Source organism: Mesoplodon mirus (genome assembly GCF_964341445.2).
Source record: "Mesoplodon mirus genome assembly, chromosome: 13".
Taxonomy (NCBI): Eukaryota; Metazoa; Chordata; class Mammalia; order Artiodactyla; family Ziphiidae; genus Mesoplodon; species Mesoplodon mirus.
Window position 1 is genome coordinate 7,436,660 of NC_138989.1, and position 25,764 is coordinate 7,462,423.

The following is a 25,764-nucleotide window of genomic DNA, read 5'->3' on the forward strand; positions in this document are numbered from 1 at the left end:
ATGAGTTTGTAGGGAAGCTTTTATATGCTTAAACTTTGTTTCCCCTTTTTCCTGCCTGTTACTGTGCTTTCCGTGTCAAAGCCTGGTACTCCATGATGGATGTTTGGGGCTTTACTCTTGTATGCGACGGGAACATAAGTTGCTGTCCAGGAGATTCTTGAAAGACATGGCAGTAAGACAAGAAGACCACACTATTTGAGGAAAGGTTTTGATGAGCTTTGTGAGAGCAACTGGCTTGGAGGATAAGAAAATTCAAAGATGATGCTTCCAATTTGGGTGATCATTGTTTGTGATTAAATTAGAAAACTTAAATACTATAGTGGGTTGGTGGAAGGAGATAGAAGCAGAAATTGTGTTACATATCATTCCAAGTTAATTTCATGGCCAAAAGATGATTTAAGTATATACTTAAATATAATTTCTCTGGGGCCCTCTCCTAGTTCTCCCACTGGCTGCGCATCAGTTTCTGTAGTTGTCTCATCCTAAATCCCAGCTCTCTAGGGCTCACTCCTAGACTTCCTTCCCACTCTTCTTCACTATGCAGTCTCATTCTCTACCATCTTTGTATTTACTTTCCATAAAAATGTGAACCAGCCAAATGCTAATCTTTAGTTCAGTCTTCTTTGGAGCTTAGCCAAATATCTGTGTAATATACACCTCCACTGAGCCCGAAAATTTTACCTTCAAATATACTAGTGCTTCAAAAATTTCTTCCACTAGTCTAGTTACTTACCTAACTAGAGTTATATAAGGATAAAATTGTTTATAAGGATAAAATTGCCTCAAGGTACCACATAGCCAAAATGGAACTCACCCTTTACTCCCAAAACTGGTCAACATCAAATGATTTTTTTTCTCTATCTCAAATGATCACTTACTTAACCAGTTTCTTAAGTCAGAATCCTGGCAAATAATTCACCACCCTTTTCTCTCATTCCCTATGTACAACCCTTCAGTTATCTCTGTTGCTTTAATTTTATCTTTTAAATATTCACTATTAAATATCAGCTCTTCAGCACTGTTGCCACTACCCTAATCCAAGCTAACATTTGTTGATCTTATTACAAAAATCTATCAGTCTACTAGATTTGGAATTTTACGTTTGCTCCATCGCCAGTCCTTTTCCTATCATGCCATCAGGACCATCTTACCAAAATGAAAATTTGTGGGTCATAGACCCACCACTTGTTTAAAATGTTGAAATGACTTGCCAATTTGGGGGTGGAGACAATGTCCCTAATGTGAGTACTTGCCTAATGTTCCAGCCTCATTTTGCTCCGCTCTGCCTTTTCGTTCTACACGCCATTTCTTCAGACTAGGACTCTCTTAATTCCATCCCCCATACTCACCACCAACTTTGCCCTCCTAACACTTCATAATTCAGTTCAAACCTCAGTTCTTCGATTCACTGACTCCCACAGAAATGTCAAATTTGTTACATATCCATTCCTGTTTTTATTTCACATATTTATCTCTTAATATGACGAATACCCATCAACATCCACTTTGACCCAAGAGCGGGAACATGTATGTTTATTTTTTGTTTCTTTCTTTTGCTAGACTGTACCCTCTATGAAAGCAGGAACTTCTCTAGTTTGCTCACTCTTACACCCTCAGTTCCTAGAACAGTGCCTGGCACATTGAACTCGGTAAATAAATGTTACTGAATGAATGAGTGATTGAAGGAGAGAAATCACCAAAAACTGCAACAGACAAATCTAAAATAATCTAAGATCAAGCTAGTTCTTCATGACAAAGTGAAACAAGCCCAGTAAACTGAAGTAGCTTCTCCAAGATCACAAAGGTAGTCTGTGGCAAAACTGGAGTTCCTTATTCACCAGAATCTGTGATAAGCCGTACATCGTGCTCTGATTTTTTGCAGCCTTAAATGCATGAGACAACTCATGTTGTTGTAACACATTCTGATGTAGTTGGGCTTTCTTCGCGTTATAAAGGACCAATCCCAGTATGCAATGCAAACAGTGAGTTAAGAGTCGCTTAGAAACCCAGATCCCAGCATGCCTTGCTCCCGAGCAACCTCAGAAGTGGGTATGAGAGACACCATTGCATTCTGGGAGTTGTAGTCTCACAGGACTGGCCCGCCTATTTTGCAGCTTCGGCGGCGTACGTTTGGAGGAAACCGTACGGGGTGGCTTAGGGCGGCCGGAGCCCTGGAGAGCGGTGCCGCCCAACAACCTTTGCCTTCGGCCGGGGGGCCAGCTCCGCCTCTTCTCGTATCTTTCCCATAGCCCAAAATGGCGGCGGAGGTGGATTTCGGCGACCTAGAGCTGTTCGAGGCGTTTGACCACCTAGAGGAGTCGACTCCGAAGCCAGTTCACACCCTCTTCAAGGACGACGACGGCGACGAGGAGGACGAGAATGGGGTCGGCGACGCGGAGCTGCGGGAGCGGCTTCGGCAGTACGAGGAAACCATCGAGCAGCTCCGCGCCGAGAATATCCTTCCCGCTCGCTGGGCCCTGTCACTGGGGAGTGTGGTGTGTGCCGTCCCCGGGAGGGTGCGGGCGGAAATTCCACGAGGCTGAGAATCGCGGGTTCGGGTTGCGTAAGCTGTCCCCGAGGCCTCGGCGCAGACATCTCCCCTTCTGGGATCCGTATCCTGGACCTTATTCGCTCCTCCCGCCCCCCAAGTCTGGTGTCGGTTTTTAGCGTTATTCCGGACTCTTTCAACTGTTCAGTTGTAGACTCTTCACCACTTCTCTTCCCCTCTTTGGAGTCATTATCCGATCTCCTTTTTTGGAGCCAAGCTAAAGTTGTTGCAATCACGCTGTAGTTGTAGGAGATACCGGATGCTTAGACCTAGGCGCAGATGTGTCTTTAGGGCGGGGCAAAAGTTTGTGGTGCTAGGATGTGCAGTTGGGGGCGTTAAGGAGTCGAGGCATGCAGAGAGAAATGGTTAATTGTTTGATGAACTTGGGGGATTCATTTTAAAGTTCTTCCACTTTGAAATAGCTTCCGTGGTTAAGGTCCATTGCAAACCCCTAGGAAAAAGGCGCCAAATAAGTTTCCGTTTGCCTTTAGTTACATGTTTACAACCTTTCTAGCAAGAAGTGTTAATATGTTTATTTCCATTTTTAGAGAATTTTTGGTGTTTTTTTGTTTGTAATATACATGCAAGTAATTTTGGCTCAGGTAGTTTTTCTAGTGTAAAAACCCCTGAAGGTGGTTGGTAAATCATCTTTTAAGGTTTTCGAAGTAATTTTTTCATAATCCCTTTTTCCTCGACATTTTATTACGAAAAATTTCAAAATACAGAAAAGGTGAAAGGATTTTACAGTGAACGTTCATAGATTCCATCCTAGATTCTTCAGGTCTTAACAGTCTGTTACGCTGCATAACATTTTCGGTTTAGTCTGTTAAGTCTCTTTGAACTATGTGCCCCTGCCTTAGAAATACCATGTTGGAAGGGATGAAAACTCTATTTTAGTTTTTAGATCCAGATACCTAGCCCTGCAACAAAACAGGAGGTCAGTAAGTGTGTCATCCTCAAAATATTTGTCTTTTAACGTTTATAACATATGTTTATAACATTGACACCAAAAGTGAGGTTAGTAATTGAATTTTATGATCTTCCTATTTCTATTTAATCAGGGCTTATACTCCTTAACAAGTAATAACATCAAGAACTTAAAAGAAAATTGAACATTCTGACTCGACCAAGGTATGAGATCTTGAATTTGCACCATAATGTCCTTTATTTTTTATCCCAACATTAATATTTAATCACAGTTGTTTTTTTGCAAAAAGGGTGTTTAGGATTTTTATACCATTTTGTACTCAATAAATCGTAGTAATGATCCTTTATTTTTAATTTGTGAGGGTAAAATTTGAATTCTCACAACCGTATTAAACTTTGAAAACTGACTTATTGGGTGAAAATATGTGTGAAACACAATTTAGAAGTTTTTGACTTAATGTTCAGAACAGGCAAGTTATCAACCTAGCTGTTGCTATTCAGTGAACGTTTCTGGTAAGTTAGAATTCAGATTACAGTATTAATCTAGCTGAAGATTTATTTATACAATTAAAATGTGTTCATAAATAGAAATAATGCAAGATGCAGCATTTTAGAAGAAGAGATGGTAGTTGCTTTTGAAAAAAGTACAGTGAGTAAATTTGCATTCAGGCATCTGATTTTAATAGAAGATTAAACGTTGATATTTTGTAATTAAATTTATTTAGTAGTCACTAAATTAAAATATTTCTTAAAGTACAAATTTATTACACAGAATGGTACGTTAAGGCTTTCAGAATATGGGGTACCCTGATGCAGTTTCACATGGAATTTTTTGTCCCTGGTACCAGCTGAATTAACTGGCTACACTGGTGACTAAAACTTTAAAATTTTAGAATTTAACATATTTAGAATTTAGACATATTTCAGAATATATCTAAAGAATAACTTCTCTATGCGCTACTCTCCTTCCTCTATGTGAGCACACTTTGTAGATCTACACTTATTTTTGGTTAGGTAGTAAACATATTGAATGTAACTAGGATTCTTAAAAAATCACAATTTTTATATATGTAAAGATATTTTATTTAGACAAGCATATGCTTTGTAATAGAGTTGTTCATTTAAACATTAAATATTTATTTATAAGGGGGTTATAATCACCTGAATTCATATGATTACAGCATCATAGGCTTTGCCAATTTATAAGAAGCAAGCATTAGTATCCTGAAAAAGGAATATATATATATATATATGTGTGTGTTGTGTGTATATATATATATACATATATATATATTTTTTAATTGGTGTCCTCCACATTGTCAGACTGACAGAGCTTTCTACAGAACACTGAGGAAGAAAAACATAAAATTATTTAGATAAAATTGTACCCTACATCTCTTGATTTAACCCTTATTTTTGGAAATTTCATGATCAGAAGTGTCTCTTCTTTTTATCCAGTAAACATTGTGGGGTGTTTTTTTTTCTTCTGTTTTTTATTTATATGATGAAAATTTTCAAACGTACAGAAAGTGGAAAGAATAGTACAGTTAATACCCATATTTTCATCACTTAGATTTAACAGTATTTTGCCATATTTCCTTCTTCTAATTCCATATACATATTTTACCCCAAATATTTCAGCATGTATTTTTTTTTCTAAAGACTTTCATGTTACCACAACACCATGATCACACCTAATAACTGGCGAGATTTCCTTAATAACGTTCCCAACCAGATTCAGATGTCCCCAATTGAATGTCTTTATTGCTGATTTCTCAAACTGAACTCCAGTCAAGGGTCATGCAATTGCATGTAGTTTTTAGAAACATGATGTATTTTTTTTTTTTTTTTTTTTTTTTTGCGGTATGCGGGCCTCTCACCGTTGTGGCCCCTCCCGCCGCGGAGCACAGGCTCCGGACGCGCAGGCCCAGCGGCCATGGCTCACGGGCCCAGCCGCTCCGCGGCATATGGGATCCTCCCAGACCGGGGCACGAACCCGTGTCCCCTGCATCGGCAGGCGGACTCTCAACCACTGCGCCACCAGGGAGGCCCCATGATGTATTTTTTAAAACTGAAGTTTGTGCAAATTGAAGCAAGTTTCTGGGTGTCTTCATATTTTAATTTTATTTCTCTACTTGATGTGGGCAATTCCACATTCAGATTGATTTATTTCACGTGCTGTACAGGTAGAAAGATTTGAGGCAGGTGTGGAGGAATCAGAGATTCAGCTGCTCCCAGGTTACCGAAGGGATATATAGCAGATTTCCAGGCTGCAGTCTAGTTCTGTTTTTTGCAGTATTTGAAAGTCAAACTCAGGAATGAGATACTTTTTACATCTCTACTTTAAAATTTTGGATTTGAGCTACTTAGTGCAAACCCCTAGGAAAGTGACTCTTTCTGCCCTCCAGAAAGAGTCTACCCATTTATTTATAAAGTGTTTCAATTTCCCATATATTTCCAAGCCAAATTCACTGATTCTTTCAGAAATATATTCTTGTTACCTGCTTTATTCAATTCCTCCCTCCCCTCAGTTTGTAAACAAACAGCCATTGGGTAAAGAAGCTTTTCGGTTGAAAGATTAACTGTAGTTTTTAATTTTTTTATGAAATATTTTTTAAAATATGTAATGTAAAAGATACCCCTAAAAACTGTTAAAGTGGGTAAAACTGGAGTTCTTTGTGGTTCTTGATCTTATTTGTAAAATATTATATGATCTTTGGTACTTAAGAATTATAAAGGTTCAGTGTTTATATATACATATGCAAGTTTTACTTTAATGTCTTCTAAGAATATGTTTTAACTTCTGTTTTAGTGGAATATTGGTGAACAATACTAAATTAGATGGACCTTTATTTCAGATTCTATTTATGAACAATGTTATTTCAAAGTAAGTAATTTTCCCTTTCCTAAATATTATGAGCTGATGTATTTATGATACAGTGTCTTCTATAAATATGCTGTTTTCATTTTTACTTTATATACCATCTTTATTCTTTTACTTAAAATTTATGGAATCATGATAAGAGTGAGGACATTAGAGTCATCTAAACCTGAATTTGAAGCTGGACTCCTCTACGTTCTCTATCTGTGAACCTGGACAGGTCACTGACCCTCTCTGCATATCAGTTTCATTACTGGAAAACAGGACATTAATAGTAACTACCTCTTAAGTAGCTAAATGAGCACCTGTAAGAGCCCGATAAATAGCCTCAAATAAAAGTCACCGCTACCACCATAAATAATCTTAACCATTTCTCTACCACAATCAGGGAACTACGTTTTCCCTGTTGGCTATCTTCAAAGCTTACCCACGTGATTTTTTTTTTTTCTTTTTAATAGCAAAACTAGACCTTTGCAAGCCTTCCAGCATGCTTGGGTCTGGGATGACTCAGTGCATTCCTGCAGTGCTTGCTAGAATGTGCCGACATGGTTTGAGGCCTTGACCTATCCCTTCCTCAGAGCATGGTCATAGACACTTCAGACACCTGCTTGCCCCCTTCGGCGTCACTTAATCATATTATCTTAGGCGCCCGGCAAGGTAAAGGGACCGTACATAGGGTGTTACCTGTGTGGCAGGTCCGTTGGCTACTTCAGCTCAGCAGAAGCAGAACCTGAGGCTCTGGGAGTGGGGAGCAGCCTGTGGTGGGCACAGGAGCAGCACGGTGCTGGGCACGCGGGGCTCCAGCGCCGCTGTCGCTGTCCGAATCGGCCTCTGACTCAAGCTCTTGGCAGTCTTAACGTCTGCACCGCTCACCTGGCGTTGTGCCTGCAGAAATCTTACAATGTCAGAGCTAACGGGACCTGATGGATCAAGTCTGTAAAGAGGAGGTTGGCTCTTTTGGCCCCTCCTGAACCGAGCACTGAAGAATATTTGATGAACGTGGTTCTGGACCTGGAAGGCTGGGGAAAATAGACCTCAGTCGTTTTTCTTGCATTGCATTTTGGTCTTTTTTTCTCCAGTGTAATATTTACATAGGTGTTTCCTTATATGTGCAGAGAGGGTGTCTGGGAGGAGGATGTGGGAGAGCTGAATGCATTGATTATCTCTGTGTTGCAGAAATAAGGGGCTGAGAGACAGGGTAGGAAGGGAGGTTTTTGTTATGTAACTCACCCTTTCAGTTCTTCTGAATTTTGAACCATTTACATGTATTACATATTCAAAAATTAAGTATGTAAAATTTATAAATAAAATCCATTTAGTCTTTGCGTAAGTATTTGCCAGCTGTTACATCCTAGGCACTGAGTTAGGTTATTGTAATCATTTTATTAACTGACAACGATGTATATATTTTTCCTAAGGAATAGATTCCTGAGTGTTCCAAAGAATCAGCGATTTGATAAACTCTGAAAAACAAAATAACAAAATTTACACATGACATCTTCTAAAAATGCATAAAACTCAATCAAGTCAATGTTTTACTCTGTCTGGGTTCTGACCATTTTGTCCTCTTACGCAGGCAATATCATCAAGAAATAGAGGAATTTGTATCAAATTTAGTAAAAAGATTTGAGGAACAGCAGAAAAATGATGTGGAAAAGACTTCCTTTAATCTTTTGCCCCAGGTATTTCAAACTTAAGAGACTTTAAGATTAGTAGGTTATGCTTTTCACTGTCAATTGTTAGGCTCCGGGGATCCTCTTGAATCAAAACCAGAATGACTGTTGAGATTGACTGTTCACCTCCCATCCTGCAGCCGGGCTTCCTTCTCCACAGTCTGACCAGCGCAGCCACAGGGCTTTCTTTTGGATCACGGTTGCTTTTCTCAGGGAGTCATATTCACACCTGGCTGCACTCAAAACTGAAGCCTTTTTATTTTCCATTCCCTGACTTGGACACGTGGTTTGGGGCAGAAAATTAATTTTAGGTCAGAAAAAAAAATCTCTGTTTCTGGGGTTTATAAAAGATGGATTCTTTTTATCTACAATGAACAGGTTCATATGCCATCCTTTCTTTCCCTTCTACTTGTTTTAAAAATCAACAGCATGCCCAGAGAAATCTGAGAGATTCCACTCTGAATATTAGGGCATGAGTTTACCTTAAGAAAATCAGAATTATGATTTCTGGGCTTTTTTTTTTTTTAATTAAAAATTAAGGTAAGTAGAGTCTCTCAAATAAGGATCTTTAGCTGTTTATCCTCAGAGGTTGGAGAATGGAGTATTCTAATTAATTTAATTTTTTGTTTATCACCTTTAGTTTTCACCTATCAGATATAATTTTTAAAGATTCACAGAACAAAATACATTTAACAATAAAAAACATACTGAAAAAAAACAAAACATTGAATATTAATATTTGATTCAGGAAACACTTCAGAATTTTGTAGTGGCTTGAGGTCTGTAAGGGTTGTAATATCAGTATTGACCAGTAATATCAAGTTATATATTATTTTAATCTTTGATTATCTGATTTCAAGATAAAGTCTGTCTTGTCAGTTTAAGTGTTGAAAGTTCCATAATTAATATTTGTTAACACAAAAGTCATAGTGTAAAAATCATTTTTTAAAAAAAGTCACAGTGTATGCTAATGTTCCAGAAGATACTATCTTTTATATATCTTTTTAACTTTCCCACTTGGGAGATTTCTTTCATAAACCTTCCTACCTAGCTTAACTTCTCAACTCACCCTAATTATGACAACAATGAATTCAAAATTTTATATACCTTAATGGTATGTATTACAAAATAAAGTGAGTGTGTTCAGATTGCTAATATTTGAAATTTAAAGTTGTTAAAAATTGGTTACCTTTTGTAATGTGTGTTTCTCTTCGTGTTAGCCTTCCAGTGTTATGCTAGAAGAGGACCATAAAGTAGAAGAATCCAGTGCTGTTAACAATAAGGAAGCTTTTAGTGTAAGTTTGGACATTTAAGTTTTGAATTCTGCAGATATGTTTCCTATCCTATGTCCATTGGGTGACATTTAAATGATAAAGTGGTATAGTCATATGTCGTCAGACGATCACACATTCTTTCATTAAATTTGTTGTAAGCAACAGTGTAGGCTTCAGCCTCTAAATACCATAGTTTGCTTTTTAATAACTATTTCATTGTGGCCTGGGGGCACAATAGATATACTTTGGAGGACTTTATTTTTCTCTTGACTATCCTCTCTGTTCATCTTCTTTCCTTTCTTGCTTTTTCTTTTTTTAATAGATTTTTTTTTAGAGCAGTTTTATGTTCACTGAAAAATGGAGTGGAAGGTACAGAGATTTGCCGTGTATCCCCTGCCCCCAGACATTCATAGCCTCCCCCACTATCCACAGCCCCTACCAGCTGGTACATTTGTTACAATTGATGAACCTACATTGACACATCATTATCACCCAGAGTCCATGGTTTACGTTAAGGTTCATTCTTGGTGGTGTACATTCTGTGAGTTTGCACAAATTCATAATGATATGCATCTAGCATGAGACTATCATACAGAGTAGTTTCACTGCCCTAAAAATTCTCTTTACTCCACCTATTTATCCCTCTCTCCCACCTCTACTCATTTTTAAGAACTTGGATGAAGATATAGAAAGCATGCTTGTGGAACTTAGAGATGGGTGAAGCTGAGGGGGATATATAGCTAATATAACAGGTGGCAGATAGGAAATTTTAAATGTGGACAGACTCCAGTAGTGGGTGAAAAACAGAAGACGATTTACAGGGATGAACCTACATTTAGCCCTTTCAGTACCTATGCAAAATTCAGCAGTGTCAGTGCAGTGTAGTGGTGTGATTTTGCAACTTAAAAATTTTTAAAGAAGATGATGTAATCCTGGATTCCATTAAAGGAAGACTAGTTTTCATGTTCATGGAGTATTGTGTCCCATTGATGTACCGCAATTTAGACTAAATTAGTAAGTGCAAAATCCCCCATTTCCAGGCAGGTGCCACTGTAAATCCCAGAGCCTTAGAGTTTAAAAGGGAAATGAAGTTATCTAATTCAAATTCAGGAATCTTTCTTTAAAGTGCCCTTAGAGCATTTTGCTCTTTTCTTGAGTCTTTCCAGTAACTTGGAATTCACTTTTTTAGAAAATGAGGCAAACCACTTCATTCTTCACACCTGTGATAGAAATTTCCGCTCTCTAAGAGTTGAGCTGAGATGTGCTTCTCATACTCAATCCAATCACTGGTTCTAGCTCTTCCACTTGACATTTATAGGGTGATCTAAAACCCCTGCAAATATCAGCCTTTATCACATTTGCAGAGATGTGTACATACCTTGTAAATCTTTTCAGTAAGATCTGTGGGCTCTTCATCATCCCAGCACCCCCATGTCTTTAAAATTATGGAAAACTGAAAACAGATTGGATATAGATGATTTTAAGGTGTTAGTAATTTTCTTAAGCATGACAGTGGTATTGTGATTTGTAGAATGTTCTTATTCTTAGAAGGCTCATCCTGAAGTGTTTAGGGGGGCAGTGTCATGAGTAGAGTCCGTAGCTGGTTATGTGTGGGAGCTAGAACCCGGGTAGGAAGTTATTGTATTAACCTCAAGCTGGAGAAAATAGTGACTTAGACTAAGATGATAGTGGTGTCGACTTACTTTTTAAAAATGGCTCAGTAAAAAGTGTGTGTGTGTGTGTGTAGAGATGTGCACACAAAAATGTCAGTTAACAATTGTCCAATCTAGATGGAGGGTACATGGGTGTTCCTTGTACCACTTTTTTCAACTTTTCTGTAGGAAATTGTTCCCAAAAATTGGAAGGAAGGGAAAAGAGTGATTGGGAGGAAAGGAAGTGGAAACAATGACTATATAGATATAGACAACTGTCTGAGGATCTTGCTGCAAAAGGAAGCAAAGAAATGGGAAATTGGAGGGAATATAAGAGTTGTTGACAAGTTTTTGTTTTATAAGTCTGGAGAAAGTGCAACTGATAGTAGTGATCCAACAGGAAAAATTCAGTGATCTAGGCAACAGAGGGGAATTCAGTGATGGAGATCTTACTTACACATCGGAATGTGGCTCCTTTAACTAGGGAGTTGATTATTATTTCTAATAATTTCATCCAGAAATAAATTGTTAAAACAATTAATCATAGTCTTACATTATTTAATGTCTTTTTTTTTCCTGCTTAAATAGCAATATTTTTTGACTTGTTTTCTGCAGGTTGTAGGAAGTGTCCTGTATTTTACTAATTTTTGCCTTGATAAATTGGGGCAACCGCTACTAAATGAAAACCCTCAGCTTACGGAAGGATGGGAAATACCCAAGTATCCTACATAGTGAATGAAGATCTTTATGCATCTTGCCATTAAGTTCACCTTTAAAAAAAAAAAAAAACCAAATTTTGCAGACTATGATAACTATTCCTTAATAAAACTCACTAAAGGTACCAGCAAGTCTTCAGCCACATTGTTTCTCTAGAAGGGCAAGAAATACAAGTAAAGGCAAAAAGGTTTGTGTGGGGAGTTGCTTTTGTTTTCTTCTTCTTCTTTTTTAACCAAAACCATGAACTCTTTTAGCTTGAAAAGTTAATATTCTTTATTGCTAGCTTATGATAAATAAACAGAGTAAACTAGAATTTCAATATATAGACATGTTAAATGTTTAAGTCAGTCATATTGGAATTCATTGGTTCACTCCTGATGTGCCTGGGTGGGTGGAAAGGTATAATTACTGCTGTCAATTTGATTGCTGTCTTATAACCATCTACCCCTTTCCAAGTTACCTGAAGGAAAATATGATCATCTGTTTGCCTTGGTTCTTCTATTATTAGCCACTGACAAAACTCAGAGGTAACAGATCAGTCGGGAACACAAGGGTTCTTGGTTAAAAGACTTGGTCAAAAGTACTGTTTGTTTAAATCACTGAGCACAAGAAGTGAAAGTGTTCTCATTTTTGCAGATAATAATTGGCGATCTACATGCTTTCTTGTCTCTGATACACGTTGCTGTCGTACAGAATTTTGTTGATTTGCTTTTATATTTCTATTTACATTATGAAAATCTTTGTTTTTTGACCAAATAGGCCAAAGCCTCACTGTTTCAATTGTGGTTCTGAAGAGCATCAAATGAAAGATTGCCCAATGGTAAATTTTTCTCATATAAAAAAAAATCTTTGAACCAGAGCTTTCTAATGTTTTCAATACATCTATGGCATTGTGTGATGTGAAGAAACTTTCTGTCTTTCCCATAGTCCTTGATTTTGAAATCTTTCCAAATTTATACATAAGTTTTAAAGATATTAGATTTTTTTAAAATAATTTATTACAGTACTCTGTATTTGAGATGAATAAAACATTATGAGAGTTCATTTTTACACAACTTATTTTCAAAACTTTATTTTATGTTATGATAGTACCAAGGTAATATGAAATTAAAGGACTGCTTCTCTTCTTTGCTTATTTTTCTGAAGTATCCACTCTTTTATACCTGTCCCTTATGCATTAAAACTGAAATCATCTGTGTGCTTGACCTAGAAAAAGTGCTTATGTTTATTGAATTTCTGAAATATTTCTAAACTGCTCGATACCATTCTTTCCAAACACATTATGATTTAGCCTCGGAATGCTGCTCGAATAAGTGAGAAGAGAAAAGAGTATATGGATGCCTGTGGTGAGACAAGCAATCAGAATTTTCAGCAGCGATACCATGCAGAAGAAGTAGAAGAAAGATTTGGAAGATTCAAGCCAGGAGTTATTAGGTACCTCTGTCATTTTACCATAGAATGTCATTTCCACTTCCCCACTATTTGGAACGTTCTGTGGATCTTCAGGGTAATAATCAAGATACAAGTGTTCTCTAGCAAGGCTCTACGTAATGTACATCAATTAATCCAAAAACATTTATTGGACTTTTAACTATGTGTTTGATAGGCACCGTGGCACAGGTGTGTAATATAAGACATAGAAGAGTTTTAAAATATCAGACCAGTATGTATTTTCATCCAAACAAGAATACAGTAGTTTTCTTCCTCTTTTATTTTTACTCAGTGAGGAACTTCAGGATGCACTGGGTGTGACGGACAAGAGTCTTCCACCTTTTATATATCGAATGCGCCAGCTAGGATACCCACCAGGCTGGCTCAAAGAGGCCGAACTAGAGACCTCAGGGCTTGCACTCTATGATGGAAAAGGTATAGTATGTTCAGTTAGATAAGTCAGCTTAAGTGTTCTATCTTTTTCTTTTTTTTTTTTTTAAATTAAAGAATCACAGTAAAATAGGGTGGGAATGGCTGGCTTATTTAGTGTGTGCTGAGTTAACTAAAAAATATCTTGATGGTGTTTCCCTTGTTTTACAAGGAAGGAACTAAAACTTCATTGAGAGTTATCAGGTGGTTATCTGGACTTGCTCAGTGACTACCTAGCAAGGTATTAGTTCTCCAGCGAGACCTCATAAACTCTTTCCTTTCTCAGTAATGGTAACAGAAATATATCCATCTCTGCCAGGAGACCTATAAAAGTTAGAATAAATAAACCCTCCTATGATCTAGAACTTCTCTTAGGTACCTCCTCTAGAAAAATATTCACACGTGCGCACAAGGAAATGTATGTATATAAAGATACTTTTTAACGTTGACTATGGTAGTGAAAAATTAAAAACAACATTAAGGCCCTAAAGGAGAATGGCTAAGTAAATCGTGGTAGATCTGGGGGGTGGAATCCCTGCAGTGTTTTTAAAAATGGAGTAAATCCATGGAGCTAACGTGTCAAAATCCCTATGCAATACTGAGTTTAAAAGGCAAGTTTCTGGATGACTTACATATTATGATACCATTGATCTTAAATTTAAAAAAAAAACCCACATGGATGAAACAATGCTCTATATTTTCTATGAGGAGTTATATTTGTAAAAGATATTTTTAAAAGATCTTAACCAAGAACCACCTAGATTTCAGGGTTTAGATTCATAGAGGCCTTCCCTGACCACTTTATTTAAAGGTGTCTCTCCCATGTTTACCCACCTGTTCTGCCAGTCTCTATCACTTCACCCTGTTTGTTTTCTTCATGCCCTGTCACAATTTGTATCTATTTATTTATCATGTAGCACAGTGCCTGGTATCTGGTAGATAGTAAATAAGTTTTTATATAAAAATTTTTAAAGTCCTAACCAATATACAGCAAACTCAACAGTGGTTATCCCTGAGAAGGAAAACAGGATTGGGCTTAAGATTTTAGTATTATCTCTAATGCTCTACATGTTTAAAAAATGAAAGTGTTTCTAGCTATTAGGTAATTAAAAATAAAAATAAAAAATGTAGGGACTTCCCTGGCAGTCCAGTGGTTAAGACTCTGCACTTCCACTGCAGCGGGTGCAGGTTCGATCCCTGGTCAGGGAACTAAGATCCCACATGCCGCGCAGCACGGCCAAAATAAATAAATAAATTAATTAAATGAAAACTGAATAAAAAATTTACCAACCCCCCCCACCTCAAGTAGTACCAAAGAATATTTAGCACAGCCTTTTTTTAAAAATTTTATTTAAATTTTATTATTTTATTTTTGGCTGCGTTGGGTCTTTGTTGCTGTGTGCGGGCCTTCTCTAGTTGTGGCGAGCGGGGGCCACTCTTCGTTGCGGTGCGCGGGCTTCTCATTGCAGTGGCTTCTCTTGTTGCGGAGCACAGGCTCTAGGCACACAGGCTTCAGTAGTTGTGGCTCACGGGCTCAGCAGTTGTGGCTCGCAGGCTCTAGAGCGCAGGCTCAGTAGTTGTGGCGCATGGGCTTAGTTGCTCTGCGGCATGTGGGATCTTCCTGGACCGGGGCTCGAACCCTTGTCCCCTGCATTGGCAGGTGGATTATTAACCACTGTGCCACCAGGGAAGCCTCAGCACAGCCTTTTAATATATCCCCAAGTCATGCTGACATTCAAATTATCATTGCTCCTGCCACTCTGTAGGTGCTTGCATTTCTGTGTTTTCTCTCTCTCTCTCTCTCTTTATTTATTTGAATAGGGATTCTTTGGACAAAAGATTGTAGATCATTGAGAGCCTCTTAAATTAAATCTCTTTTAATCTGTAAGTTCCCTTTCCTGTTTTTAACAAAACTCTGTATTTTGTCCTTTTGAGTTTTCGAGATGTTGCCGGCGCATCCCTGTGGTGTTGCTTTAGCGTGTTTCTCTGTCCCTCTGTTTCCTGTGAATTGCAGTGGGGTCAGTCATTGGTGATCACTGCCTGTATCTATCTGTTAATGATGGGTGACACTCTGATTATATTCTTATTCTTTCATTACTTGGCTTCTTATCCTGAAAACTTCTATAAAGAGAAACTTCTCATCAACTATTTGTTTTCCTTAGGTATATAGACATGGGACTAGCAAAATAAAATGTTCGATTTATTTAGTACTTTTCAAAATAATGAAGTGGTTCCCAAGTATCCTTCAAAGACTATTCTCATCTGTAAAGTGGTTTTTTTTTTTGTAAAGTGGTTTTAACAGTACGTACCTCTTAGGGTTGTTATGAAGATTAAGCGAATGAATACTTGTGAACTGTTTAAAACACTATCTGAAAAGAAAACACTAGCTCATATACAGTAACCATTATGTAAATGTTTATTAAATAAAGAATTGGAATAGAGGATTAGGCAACCCGTAAGACCAGTGCAAAACAGACTTTTCAAATAACTCATGGAAGAACTAAAGTTTCCAAGATTTTAAATGTTTATTTTTATCAAAATGATATGTCCATGTTGTTTAAAAATTCTAATCTAATGGTTCAGACAAATTATAATTAAAGCTATTCTCGGAATAATTCTGTGGTCATGAATCTAAGCACTTTCCAAGTCTGCTTTTGGTCTGGAGAGGGATTTATATGGGCATCTAGCAATATTAAGCTTTTTGATGGTCTGTAATAGATGGTGCTGATGGAGAAACAGAAGCTGGAGAAGTACAACAAAATAAAAGTGTCACTTACGATCTCTCGAAATTGGTAAACTATCCAGGTTTTAATATATCTACTCCCAGAGGAATTTCAGATGTAAGTGTGTTGGTTTTTTATTCTTCTGGGATGTGACATTATTTATGTAGATTGTTCAGAATGTTAGCTTATGTAGTACTGTTCCATAAAGAAGTAAATGTGTTACTTTTGTGTTTAACTTTTTAATTTCCTTTATGTTGATTAGAATATTAAGTGAAATCTTGAATTCATCAAAAAGAAAAAAACCCCACAGTTTTTTTCCAATTTTATGCCCTGAGAAAAGGAGCTAAAATAGAACGGTGTGATTCTATAAATCTAAAACTATTCTAAAATTAGAAGATTTTTTTTTAAATATGGGATGGTTTGAAGCAGTATTATAAGTTTTACAGAATTAATTGGGAAGTCAATTTCTGCCTTTAATAAATCTAAGTATTACTATAACTTTTTCCTACTCTTCCCTCTTCACCCCCTCCCCAAAGTAAAATTTCTCCTATACAAGAAAGTTTTGCTACACTTAATCTTTTCCAACTTTCATCTTACGTTTCAGGCTTTAACAACTAACTATACGAGTGGCGATGGTGGTGGTATTTTAATAAAAACGCATTCATTCTAGGTGTTCTTAGGGACTGGGCTTTAGAGAAACAGCCAAAGGTCTGAACATACAGTCTAGTGAACAGATACGAAGACGTGTGTAATTAATCAAGGACTGAGTTGCATGTACAGACCACCAGTGCCTCTGGAAGCGGGTCCAAGTACCAGCCCACATCAGAATCTCCTTGGGGTGTGCGTTAGAAATGCACATTCTTGAGCACCGCCCCTGCCCCACTAGACTTAACTGACTTAGTCCCTGGAATCTGTAGGTTTCACGAGAGCCCTAAGTGATTTCTGTTGAGAACCACTGTTGAACGTGTTACTGGCGATAAGAGAGAAACGAGTGATGTTGAACCTTAAAGGTTATTGCTCAGTTTGGAAAGGGAAAGAACGGAAGGTAGAAGAATCAGCATGAGAGCGAGTTAGGAGAAGGGAGCAGTTAACAGTCACGTGAACAGCGCTGGGGCGTCAGGAGGGCGCGGGAGCCAGCCAGACCGGATGAGGGTCTGTGTCATTACTGCCAGTAACTCCTTCTTGTAGTAGGTAGAACCTTTTGGGGCCAAGCGATTTTGTCAAGTAGTCTTTTAGTGTTCAGTCCTGATCATTTTGCAGGCAGAGTTGGGGTTTCTTTCCCCCTTCAGTGCTCCATTATTTTCATTAATTTCCCCAAAAAGGAAAAGTCACATATGAAGCAGAAATGTAATTTGAGACCTCCACCTTACCTCCTGTCAGCTCAGCAGACTATTCAAAGCATGACGTTTTCCAAATACATACTTGTTTTTCTCTTCTCTTTTCATTATTAGGAATGGAGGCTGTTTGGTTCCATACCAATGCAGGCATGTCAGCAGAAAGACGTGTTTGCCAATTACCTAACTTCTAACTTCCAAGCGGTAAATAGATTCTCAGAGTGTCGTTTATAAAAATGTATCGCGTCTATCTGAGGAATTTTGTAACTCATTAGGCATCTTATTGCCTTTTCTCTCTTTGGATATAAAGCACTCTGTGTTTTCTGATGAATCCAAAGGAAAAAGGTAACTGCATTCACCAGTTACCTGGACTTAGCTCCAGATTGGTTTTCTACATCATATTTAAGTGAAGGGATGGAGTTCAGTTCTTTGTGGACCCACCTAACTTGTGTTCAATTTGGTTCTCCGTTAGCCGAGCGTGAGGTCCAGCAGCAAGAGGTCTTCGTCTCTGCCCAGGCCTAGTAGCCCAAAGAAGCCGAAGAAGGAAGGCAGCTTGGCAGCCTCGCCCGCCGACATGGAGCTTGACTCGGGTAGGTTTCATCCCGTGGTTTTGATTTCTTTAGAAAGTAGGGCGAATTTGTACGCTCCTGAGCTCCATAAGAAAGAGGAAGCTCTATGAGCACTAACTAAAGAGTAAATCTTTTCTTTTATCCTTGGATATCAGAGCATGTCCACTAGTACTGATCAAAGCTCAGTTGGAAGACTCATAGCTTGGTGTGAGAGCCAGCTGGGCCGCCGACTGGATACCTGAGTTAGACAGACCTACCCACCCAGTCCCAGTGGTTCTGGACCTGGACCGGCCCCTCTGGTGGGCCGTGCTTTGAGACAAGCAGTGGAACATGCTCCCCTTTGGCAGCTTGCTCCCGAGAAGAAGAAAGGCAGAGCTAAGTCAAGCTTTCTCAGTTACTCTTCCCAAGTGTATAAATAAATCCACTAGGTCCCTCCTCCCCGCAGGAAAGAGAGACCAGGAGGAAAGTCCGTCCTCTCAGAAACCCAGAAGGGAGCAAAGGCCTTCCCCTCTGATACTCCCGCAGCCTTTTGTTCTCTGAACCCTCTGGGTTTACCGTGGAACCTGTGGTCAAGCAGGGTTGTAACGGTCCTTTTCAGCAGATGAGTAGTTATCAGGACAGTCATGCCCCCACCTTTTTGAGTCCCCGCTTGCCCCACTACCAACCACCACTCCTTTGGGTTTCCCCTTGGGACTACTGATGAGTAGTTTAGATTTTGCCCCCAGAAGCCTCTGGAATGGATCAGAATTTTGTGTTAATCGGATAAACCCCAAGTCCACTCTGAATCTAAGATGAAAACTCACCCCTTGTTCTGTTTCCCATCACAAACCACGCCCCTCTACTCTGGTCCCGTGTAGCATGTCGGATGTTCTGAAAGTGAAATGAAATGGCAACATTAGGGTAAAATGCATACAGATGCTCTAGTAATAAGGTGCCAGCAATGTAAATTGCCTCAAATTTGAATGGAGACCTCCCCACCCCGAGTACCCATTTTCAGATTCCCAGGGAGAATTTATTTTACTTTATTTTTTGGGCCATGCCGCACGGCACACAGGATCTTAGTTCCCCGACCAGAGGTTGAACCTGTGCCCCCTTGCAGTGGAAGCACGGCGTCCTAACCACTGGACTGCCAGGAAGCCCCACCCAGGGAGAATTTAAAGGTTGCAGATTAAATCACCTTAAAGCCCCAAATTGAATTATTTTGCACTCGCAGCTTCAAAGTCCAAAATTAAAGCCTCCAAACCATTTTCCCCGACTTTTTATTCTGCTTGTTCTTACCATAGGAGTCTTGATGCCTGAGTAAAGTTCACAACCTGGACGTTTAGCACCTACAGCCTTACTTCAATATCTAGTCTCACTTTTAACAAGGCCAAAGAGTTCATAGGAAACAGAATTACAGCCTTTGCCACATACCTATGAAATTTTGAAAGCGAGCAATTCCCCAAAACCCAAGAGCAGTTGTCCCGGACAGAATTACATTCCCAGAGCCCGGCACTTCCCAGTGTTATCAAAGGCCACAGCCAAGATTTCTGAGTAAGGGCAAAACTCTTGGTTTCTCTCTCTCCAGGATATTAGTTAGTGCCAGTCCTCTGACTCCACCACCTGGGAACTTAAATTAGGTTGGAAGACATTCCCCCGTAAGAAGAGAATTTTGGTCGTAGGCACTTAGAGTACCTCTGAGGAAAAGACACCGAGCTTGGTATTTTGAACCACCTGGGATGTAGTTGCTTTCTCTCGAGGTTCGGGAATTTGCGGTGGTGGCACTCGGTAACTAGGTCCACACACTACATGCAGGCACTTTCAGCCCTGTGCTGGGAGCTGCTGCTTCTGTTTCTTGTGAGGGGATTTCTGAGGCCTAGGAGACCTTCCTCTTAAAGGAAGTTTCTCTCTGTTTGTCTGTCTCTCTCTTTCTCTTTCATGTATAATTAACCAATCAAGAGCCAGCCTGAGCCCATGTGATGAAGTGAGACTCAAGAATCCAAGTTTAGGGGCTTCCCTGGTGGCGCAGTGGTTGGGAGTCCGCCTGCCGATGCAGGGGACACGGGTTCATGCCCTGGTCCGGGAAGATCCCACATGCCGCGGAGCGGCTGGGCCCGTGAGCCATGGCCGCTGAGCCTGCGCGTCCGGAGCCTGTGCTCCGCAACGGGAGAGGCCACAGCAGTGAGAGGCTCGCGTACCGCAAAAAAAAAAAAAAGAATCCACGTTTAGTGCCTCCACGTTCCTTCCGTGGCTCTCAGTCCACAGTGGAATCTGGGGCGGAAGATCTAGTACTGCCTCCCTAACGCGCCCTGGGATAAACAGTTCAATTAGAACCTCTTTAGTTCTCTGTAAGACAGACAGAACCTTTGCAGAACAAAGGTTATTTAGCCCGGGTGCCTAAAAGCCCTGAAATGCCTTCTTTCTACACTATATATCTGGTCTCTGCCTCGGCCACACTTCCTGAGGACTCAGCTGGGCCGCTACCCCGAAGCCTGTGCCTTAGTTCGCTAGATCCCCCTCGCCCTGCAGTCTGTTAAGTGAATTATTTCGTCAGTCGTGCCTGCTTCTGAGCCTCTGCTGCCATCCGCTGAGGCTTCTGCCTGCCCGCACACATTTATTAAATGTAGTTCAAGGTCCCAGACCACCTGCTAAAGGCCCCTCTGGTCGCAGCCATCAGCAGAGGCAACTGGTTTTGTTTACAAGCGCCTGCCTCTGTGCAGAAGCTTCAGTAAGCCTCTGCCTTTTTAGAAACAGCCGCACCTCTAAAAGAAGCCACCAGAACATGCACTCACCTGCTGAGGACAAAGAACCCTGTGACAAGAGCTTTCTTGCCCAAGCCACAGACTTAAAAGATGGGCCAGTGCCAGGATCAGAACACTCTGACCACATGTAAAGCTCAAGGCCTCAAGCCACATGTCTTGACCTCCATGTGTCTTCCCACCCCCAGTCCATCCTTCTGTTGTTAAAACATGTTGTTTTCCGTGTTCCCTCTCAGCACAATGAATGTCAGGGTCTTTGAGGGGGTGAATAGCAACCCCCTTCCCTACCCTCGTTCTGAACAGCTTAAGTGATCATTCAGTGAGTAGTACCAGATCAAATTATCAAGGCCAGTTATAGGGCTGCTTCATGAAAGGGCTGAGAGGGTCTGCTAACTGAACTGGGTTGGCTTATGAACACCCTGGTAAATGGTCCTAAAGGCAGGCCCTTCCCACCCCAGAACCACCGCAAGGCCCCCTGTCCCCAGCTTCTTCCTGCCCTGCAGGGACGGAACTCTGTAAGGCGTAGTAATTCGAGTGACTTTTGTCGGCAGCTCATTCCCAAGAAGAAGAAACAGTGAGTCAGTCTAATGGACATTTTCCTATGGAAAATTTCATTAGCAAATCATGTGTTCTAAGTGAAATGGATTCCATATTGCAAACCTGTGGGTAGAGTGACTCAGCTTGGAACTGTGAACTATAACTACCTGAACATCCTTTTCCCATTTAGCATTCTTACGTTAAGAGTGTTTATCGTGATATTTTGTGCAAAATGAAACTTGGGTTAAACTGTTTAGTTATGTTTTATTCTTAAAAGCACAAAATACATACGTTGTCAAGTAGGTCACTAGCTCTGCCGTCCCTTCTCCCTGCCACCTGCTCCTCTGTGCTCTCTGCTGTAGCCCACAGCACCCGTTCTCTCGCAGCTCCCGAGACCGAGAGATGCCATTCGTCTGCAGCTGCATCCACCCGTAATCGTGGCTTTCCGTTTCTAGCCAGTTACCGAAATCTTTACACTGTCTCAGAAATGGCCTCTTCGTTCAGGCTTTTCTCTCTCACATGATTGCTCTTGGCGCCCTTATAACTGATTTTTTTTTTTAATCCTTCCTTTCAGCTTTTTTATCCCTTCTTTGCTCTTCTGATTGAGTTAACATCTTAAACTCTGAGTGACAGTGTGTTACCCTCCTCACAGACCTTATTGCCTATACAATAAAGTTCAGACTGGTTTTGCATAGGCTTTATGATTCTGTGTTATGCAGTTGACTTTTCCAAAGTTTTTAAACACACAGTAAGTTTCAGACTCCTCTGCTGGACCCCGAGGCCAGGAAGATTAATAAGACACAACTGCTACCCTTAGTTACGGCTCTCTGTCACCTAGGATTGCAGATGTGTGAACATCATTTTAATATAAATGTGGTGGCCTGTAGTGACACATACAGAGGTTAGTATCACAGAGCTGGTTTCCAGCTGTAATAGTGGCACCAAGGAAGAACTGAGCAGCCGTGCTGGATGAAGTCATAGGCGCTTCCCGAGAATGACTTCGAGCTGCATCTTGAGGGATGAATTCAGAGATTTACCAGGGCCATGAGAAGGGTTAGGGCATTTGAGACAGTGAGAAATGCAAATACAGAAGCACGAAGCATCACGGCACATTGGTCCAACAACAGTGTGACAGCTGGAGTCTTTTAAGCCAGGCAGTAAGAAATGACATGGTGGAAATAGGCAAATTCTTGGTTGTGAGAGCCTCATAAGGCCCAGAGGAGATCGGACTTCTTCCTGTAGGTGATGGGAAGGCACTAAAGAGTTTCTCATGAGATGGACAGGTTATTAGGACCAGATTCGTGTTTTAGAAAGACTGATAGTTTGGAGGATGAATGTAAGGAAGAAGAGTCCAGAGGCAGGAAGGACTCATGTTCCTGACAAACAGTAGTGGGTCCGAAATAACGCAGCACCTGTGACGGGCTGCAGGAGAGGGTGGGCCCCAGAGAGCCAAGGACCTGGCGTGAGCAGAAGGAAAGGGGGAGGACTCTGATGACGAGCCGGTTGCAGTTTTGGAGACTTGAGCAGGATGCCACCGGTGCTGCTATTAGCGAGCTTAGCAAATAGGGGAAGAGGGTGAGTTTTAGGGAAAGATCCTCTGTTTTGGACAGGTCGGATCTGTTGTGTCTGTGGGACGTACAGGTAGTGATGACCAGTGACCAGTTGGCTGCATGAACCCACAGTTCAGGCAGGCAGTCTAGACTGAGGGTACAGAATTGGGAGATAAGCCAGGGACCCTCCCGCCCTGCCAGCTCCACTCTGGAGTCTAGGCAGCTGAAGTGCCAGCCCAGTTTCCTGCTGTGTTAAAGTCTTCCCTCGGTTAAAGTTCCCAGTGCCAGAGATCCTGACCTTTCTGACCAGGATTTATATGAAAAGATGTTCTTTTCAGGTGGATTGAGGACATTAAGTGATGGTCATGGTATCTGAGGATCCAGTTTTCCCCTCTTGAGCCAGTAATTTTGGCCAGTGAACCTCTGGATTCACCTGAGTTCGAATAATAAGTGTTAGTAAAACCAAATAAATGCTATATGACAACTCAAAGTTTCTCAACGTCCTCATTTCAGATGCAGAGGTCCCGCGCGGGTCCCCGAGCAGTGAAGCTTTTCAGTTTCAGCCCCCTCTGCCCCCTGGCACTCCTCCGCTCCCCCGGAGCACCCCTCCACCCGTCTTCACGCCTCCGCTCCCCAAGGGCACCCCGCCGCTCACTCCCAGTGACTCACCCAAGGCCAGAACGGCCTCTGTGACTATGGACGAGGACGCGCTGACTCTGGAGGAACTTGAAGAGCAGCAGAGGCGGATCTGGGCGGCCCTCGAGCAGGCCGAGAGCGTGAACAGTGATTGTGATATTCCTGTTGACACACCTTTAACCGGGAATTCGGTTGCCTCTTCACCTTGTGCGAATGAGCCTGACCTCCCTGTCCCAGAGGGAAAAACATCTGAAAAGCAGATGTCAGATGAGGCTGAGGTGCCAGACACCTGTACAGAGAAATCAGAAGGTGAACAAACCTCGAGTCCAGATTCTGAGGCTGCCTTGCCTGGCCAGAAAGAAGAGGAAGAGCCGGCTGAGGTCGACTCTAAAGGTGCTCTTGACAGCGGCAGGGTCGAGTCGAACTGTGAGGTCAAGAATGGATGCAGCAGCCAGAAGCTCCTTCAAACGGACACCAGTCCCGGAACAGCCACTAACACCCATAGCCCCGTCCCTGACATGAGCAAGTTTGCAACCGGAATAACGCCATTTGAATTCGAGAACATGGCGGAATCTACTGGAATGTACCTCAGGATAAGAAACTTGTTAAAGAACTCGCCCCGAAACCAGCAAAAAAACAAGAAGGCTTCTGAATAACTGCTTTTGACATAGCACCAAGAGCTATTTAATTATAACTGTGCATTCTGGTAATTAGTACTAAGTGGACAGGTCAAATTATTTTCCTGTTTGTCCCTCCCATGTTAAAAGCAGTCTATCTAGGGCTTCCCTGGTGGTGCTGTGGTTGGGAGTCCGCCTGCCAATGCAGGGGACACGGGTTCATGCCCCAGTCTGGGAAGATCCCACATGCCGCGGAGCGGCTGGGCCCGTGAGCCGTGACCGCTGAGCCTGCGCGTCCGGAGCCTGTGCTCCGCAACGGGAGAGGCCACAACGGTGAGAGGCCTGCGTACCGCAAAAAAAAAAAAAAAAACTATCTAAGGCTTAATTGTGGTCTGAAGTCAGGCCTCTTTTAAAGAACAGAAAAACTGAGCTTGCTGGTTTACTATATTTTATTCTCGCTGATAAAACCTTGGGGGGGGGGCGTAGATAGGATCTGGTTTAGAGACAGTCTGTTAAGGTTTATACTATTTTTGGATTGTGTCTGTCAGGAGTGGTGGTTTTTATCTGTCTTTTGTACATTGTTTTCCCTTTCTACATTTTGCTAATTATCCTGTATGTAAGTTTAATATATCACTTTTTAAAAGAAAAAATTCTAACCGTTTAAAGTTCGTATTTCAACTCTGTCAACCAAATGAGAAAAATCAGGGATGAGCAGCTTTATCCCATTTCAGGTATTTTTGTAAGTGATTTATTTACATGCATCAGTTTTAATAACACTTTTACTTTTTTGTAACTTCATTCTTCATATAAGCTTGCTATACAGGTATGTTCATCTTTGTGTACAAAGGTTTAATAAATTAGTTTTCATATACATAATCTGAGACTTTGAATACAAAAAAATGATTCACAGTTAAATTAGTATATACAACCTTGTAAGTTTGGAAGTAAATTATTTGTTTGCAAAAATTAGTGGCAGCCAAGGAAATAAAGAAATTACAAGTTTGGGTATTTTCGGTGGATTTCAGCCTTAAATATAGAAACAGCAGGACCTTTTAAAGTAATCATTTTGAAAAAAATAAATGGAGGGCAGCTAACCTTTGTACAAAAATAATTTTCTAGATTTGAATCCTATGATAACTGTTAAAAACAAAAAGTAGACATAAACAAATTGTGTTTAATTGTCACATAGATAGAGCTGAAACTATGTTTTTTGTCTTTATGTGGAATGCTGTTACATCTTTATAGTGAAGTCCATGAAAATAAACATTTAGATGATCTCGAATGATTCCTGTTAGGTAGTGTTATTCTCCTCACAGGCCGGCAGAGGGAGCAAAATAGAAACATTTCAGATTCAGTTTTCATTTTGGGAACTTGAGAAACCAAATTAACTGGGAAGAAAAATCATATGAAGGAGAGAAATTTATTTTCAAGGCCCTCACAGAATATGCTAGAAATTGAATAAAATGTTTAATACTTTCGGCTTTTTTCTCTGAGTCGAAGTCCATAATAAAACTGATCTTTTACAATA

General features: G+C 40.5%; 1 protein-coding gene across 3 annotated transcripts; it reads left to right on the plus strand.

Moving 5' to 3' along the window:
- The first annotated feature begins 2,086 nt into the window (after positions 1-2,086).
- ZCCHC8 (zinc finger CCHC-type containing 8) lies at positions 2,087-25,764 on the plus strand. Of its 3 annotated transcripts, XM_082641646.1 has the most exons (14): positions 2,087-2,454; positions 3,637-3,679; positions 6,288-6,362; positions 7,933-8,038; positions 9,250-9,324; positions 11,571-11,674; positions 11,794-11,859; positions 12,432-12,492; positions 12,964-13,106; positions 13,396-13,538; positions 16,251-16,372; positions 17,707-17,793; positions 18,062-18,179; positions 23,497-25,764. In XM_082641646.1, exons 1-14 carry the CDS (start codon positions 2,256-2,258, stop codon positions 24,273-24,275), a joined length of 2,121 nt encoding a protein of 706 aa, XP_082497772.1. In that variant the 5' UTR covers positions 2,087-2,255; the 3' UTR covers positions 24,276-25,764. The 3 variants fall into 3 exon arrangements, with proteins under 3 accessions (XP_082497772.1, XP_082497773.1, XP_082497774.1); XM_082641647.1 differs by lacking the exon at positions 6,288-6,362; XM_082641648.1 differs by lacking the exons at positions 2,087-2,454; positions 3,637-3,679; positions 6,288-6,362; ... (1 more) ...; positions 11,571-11,674; positions 11,794-11,859 and having other exon boundaries at positions 9,261-9,324.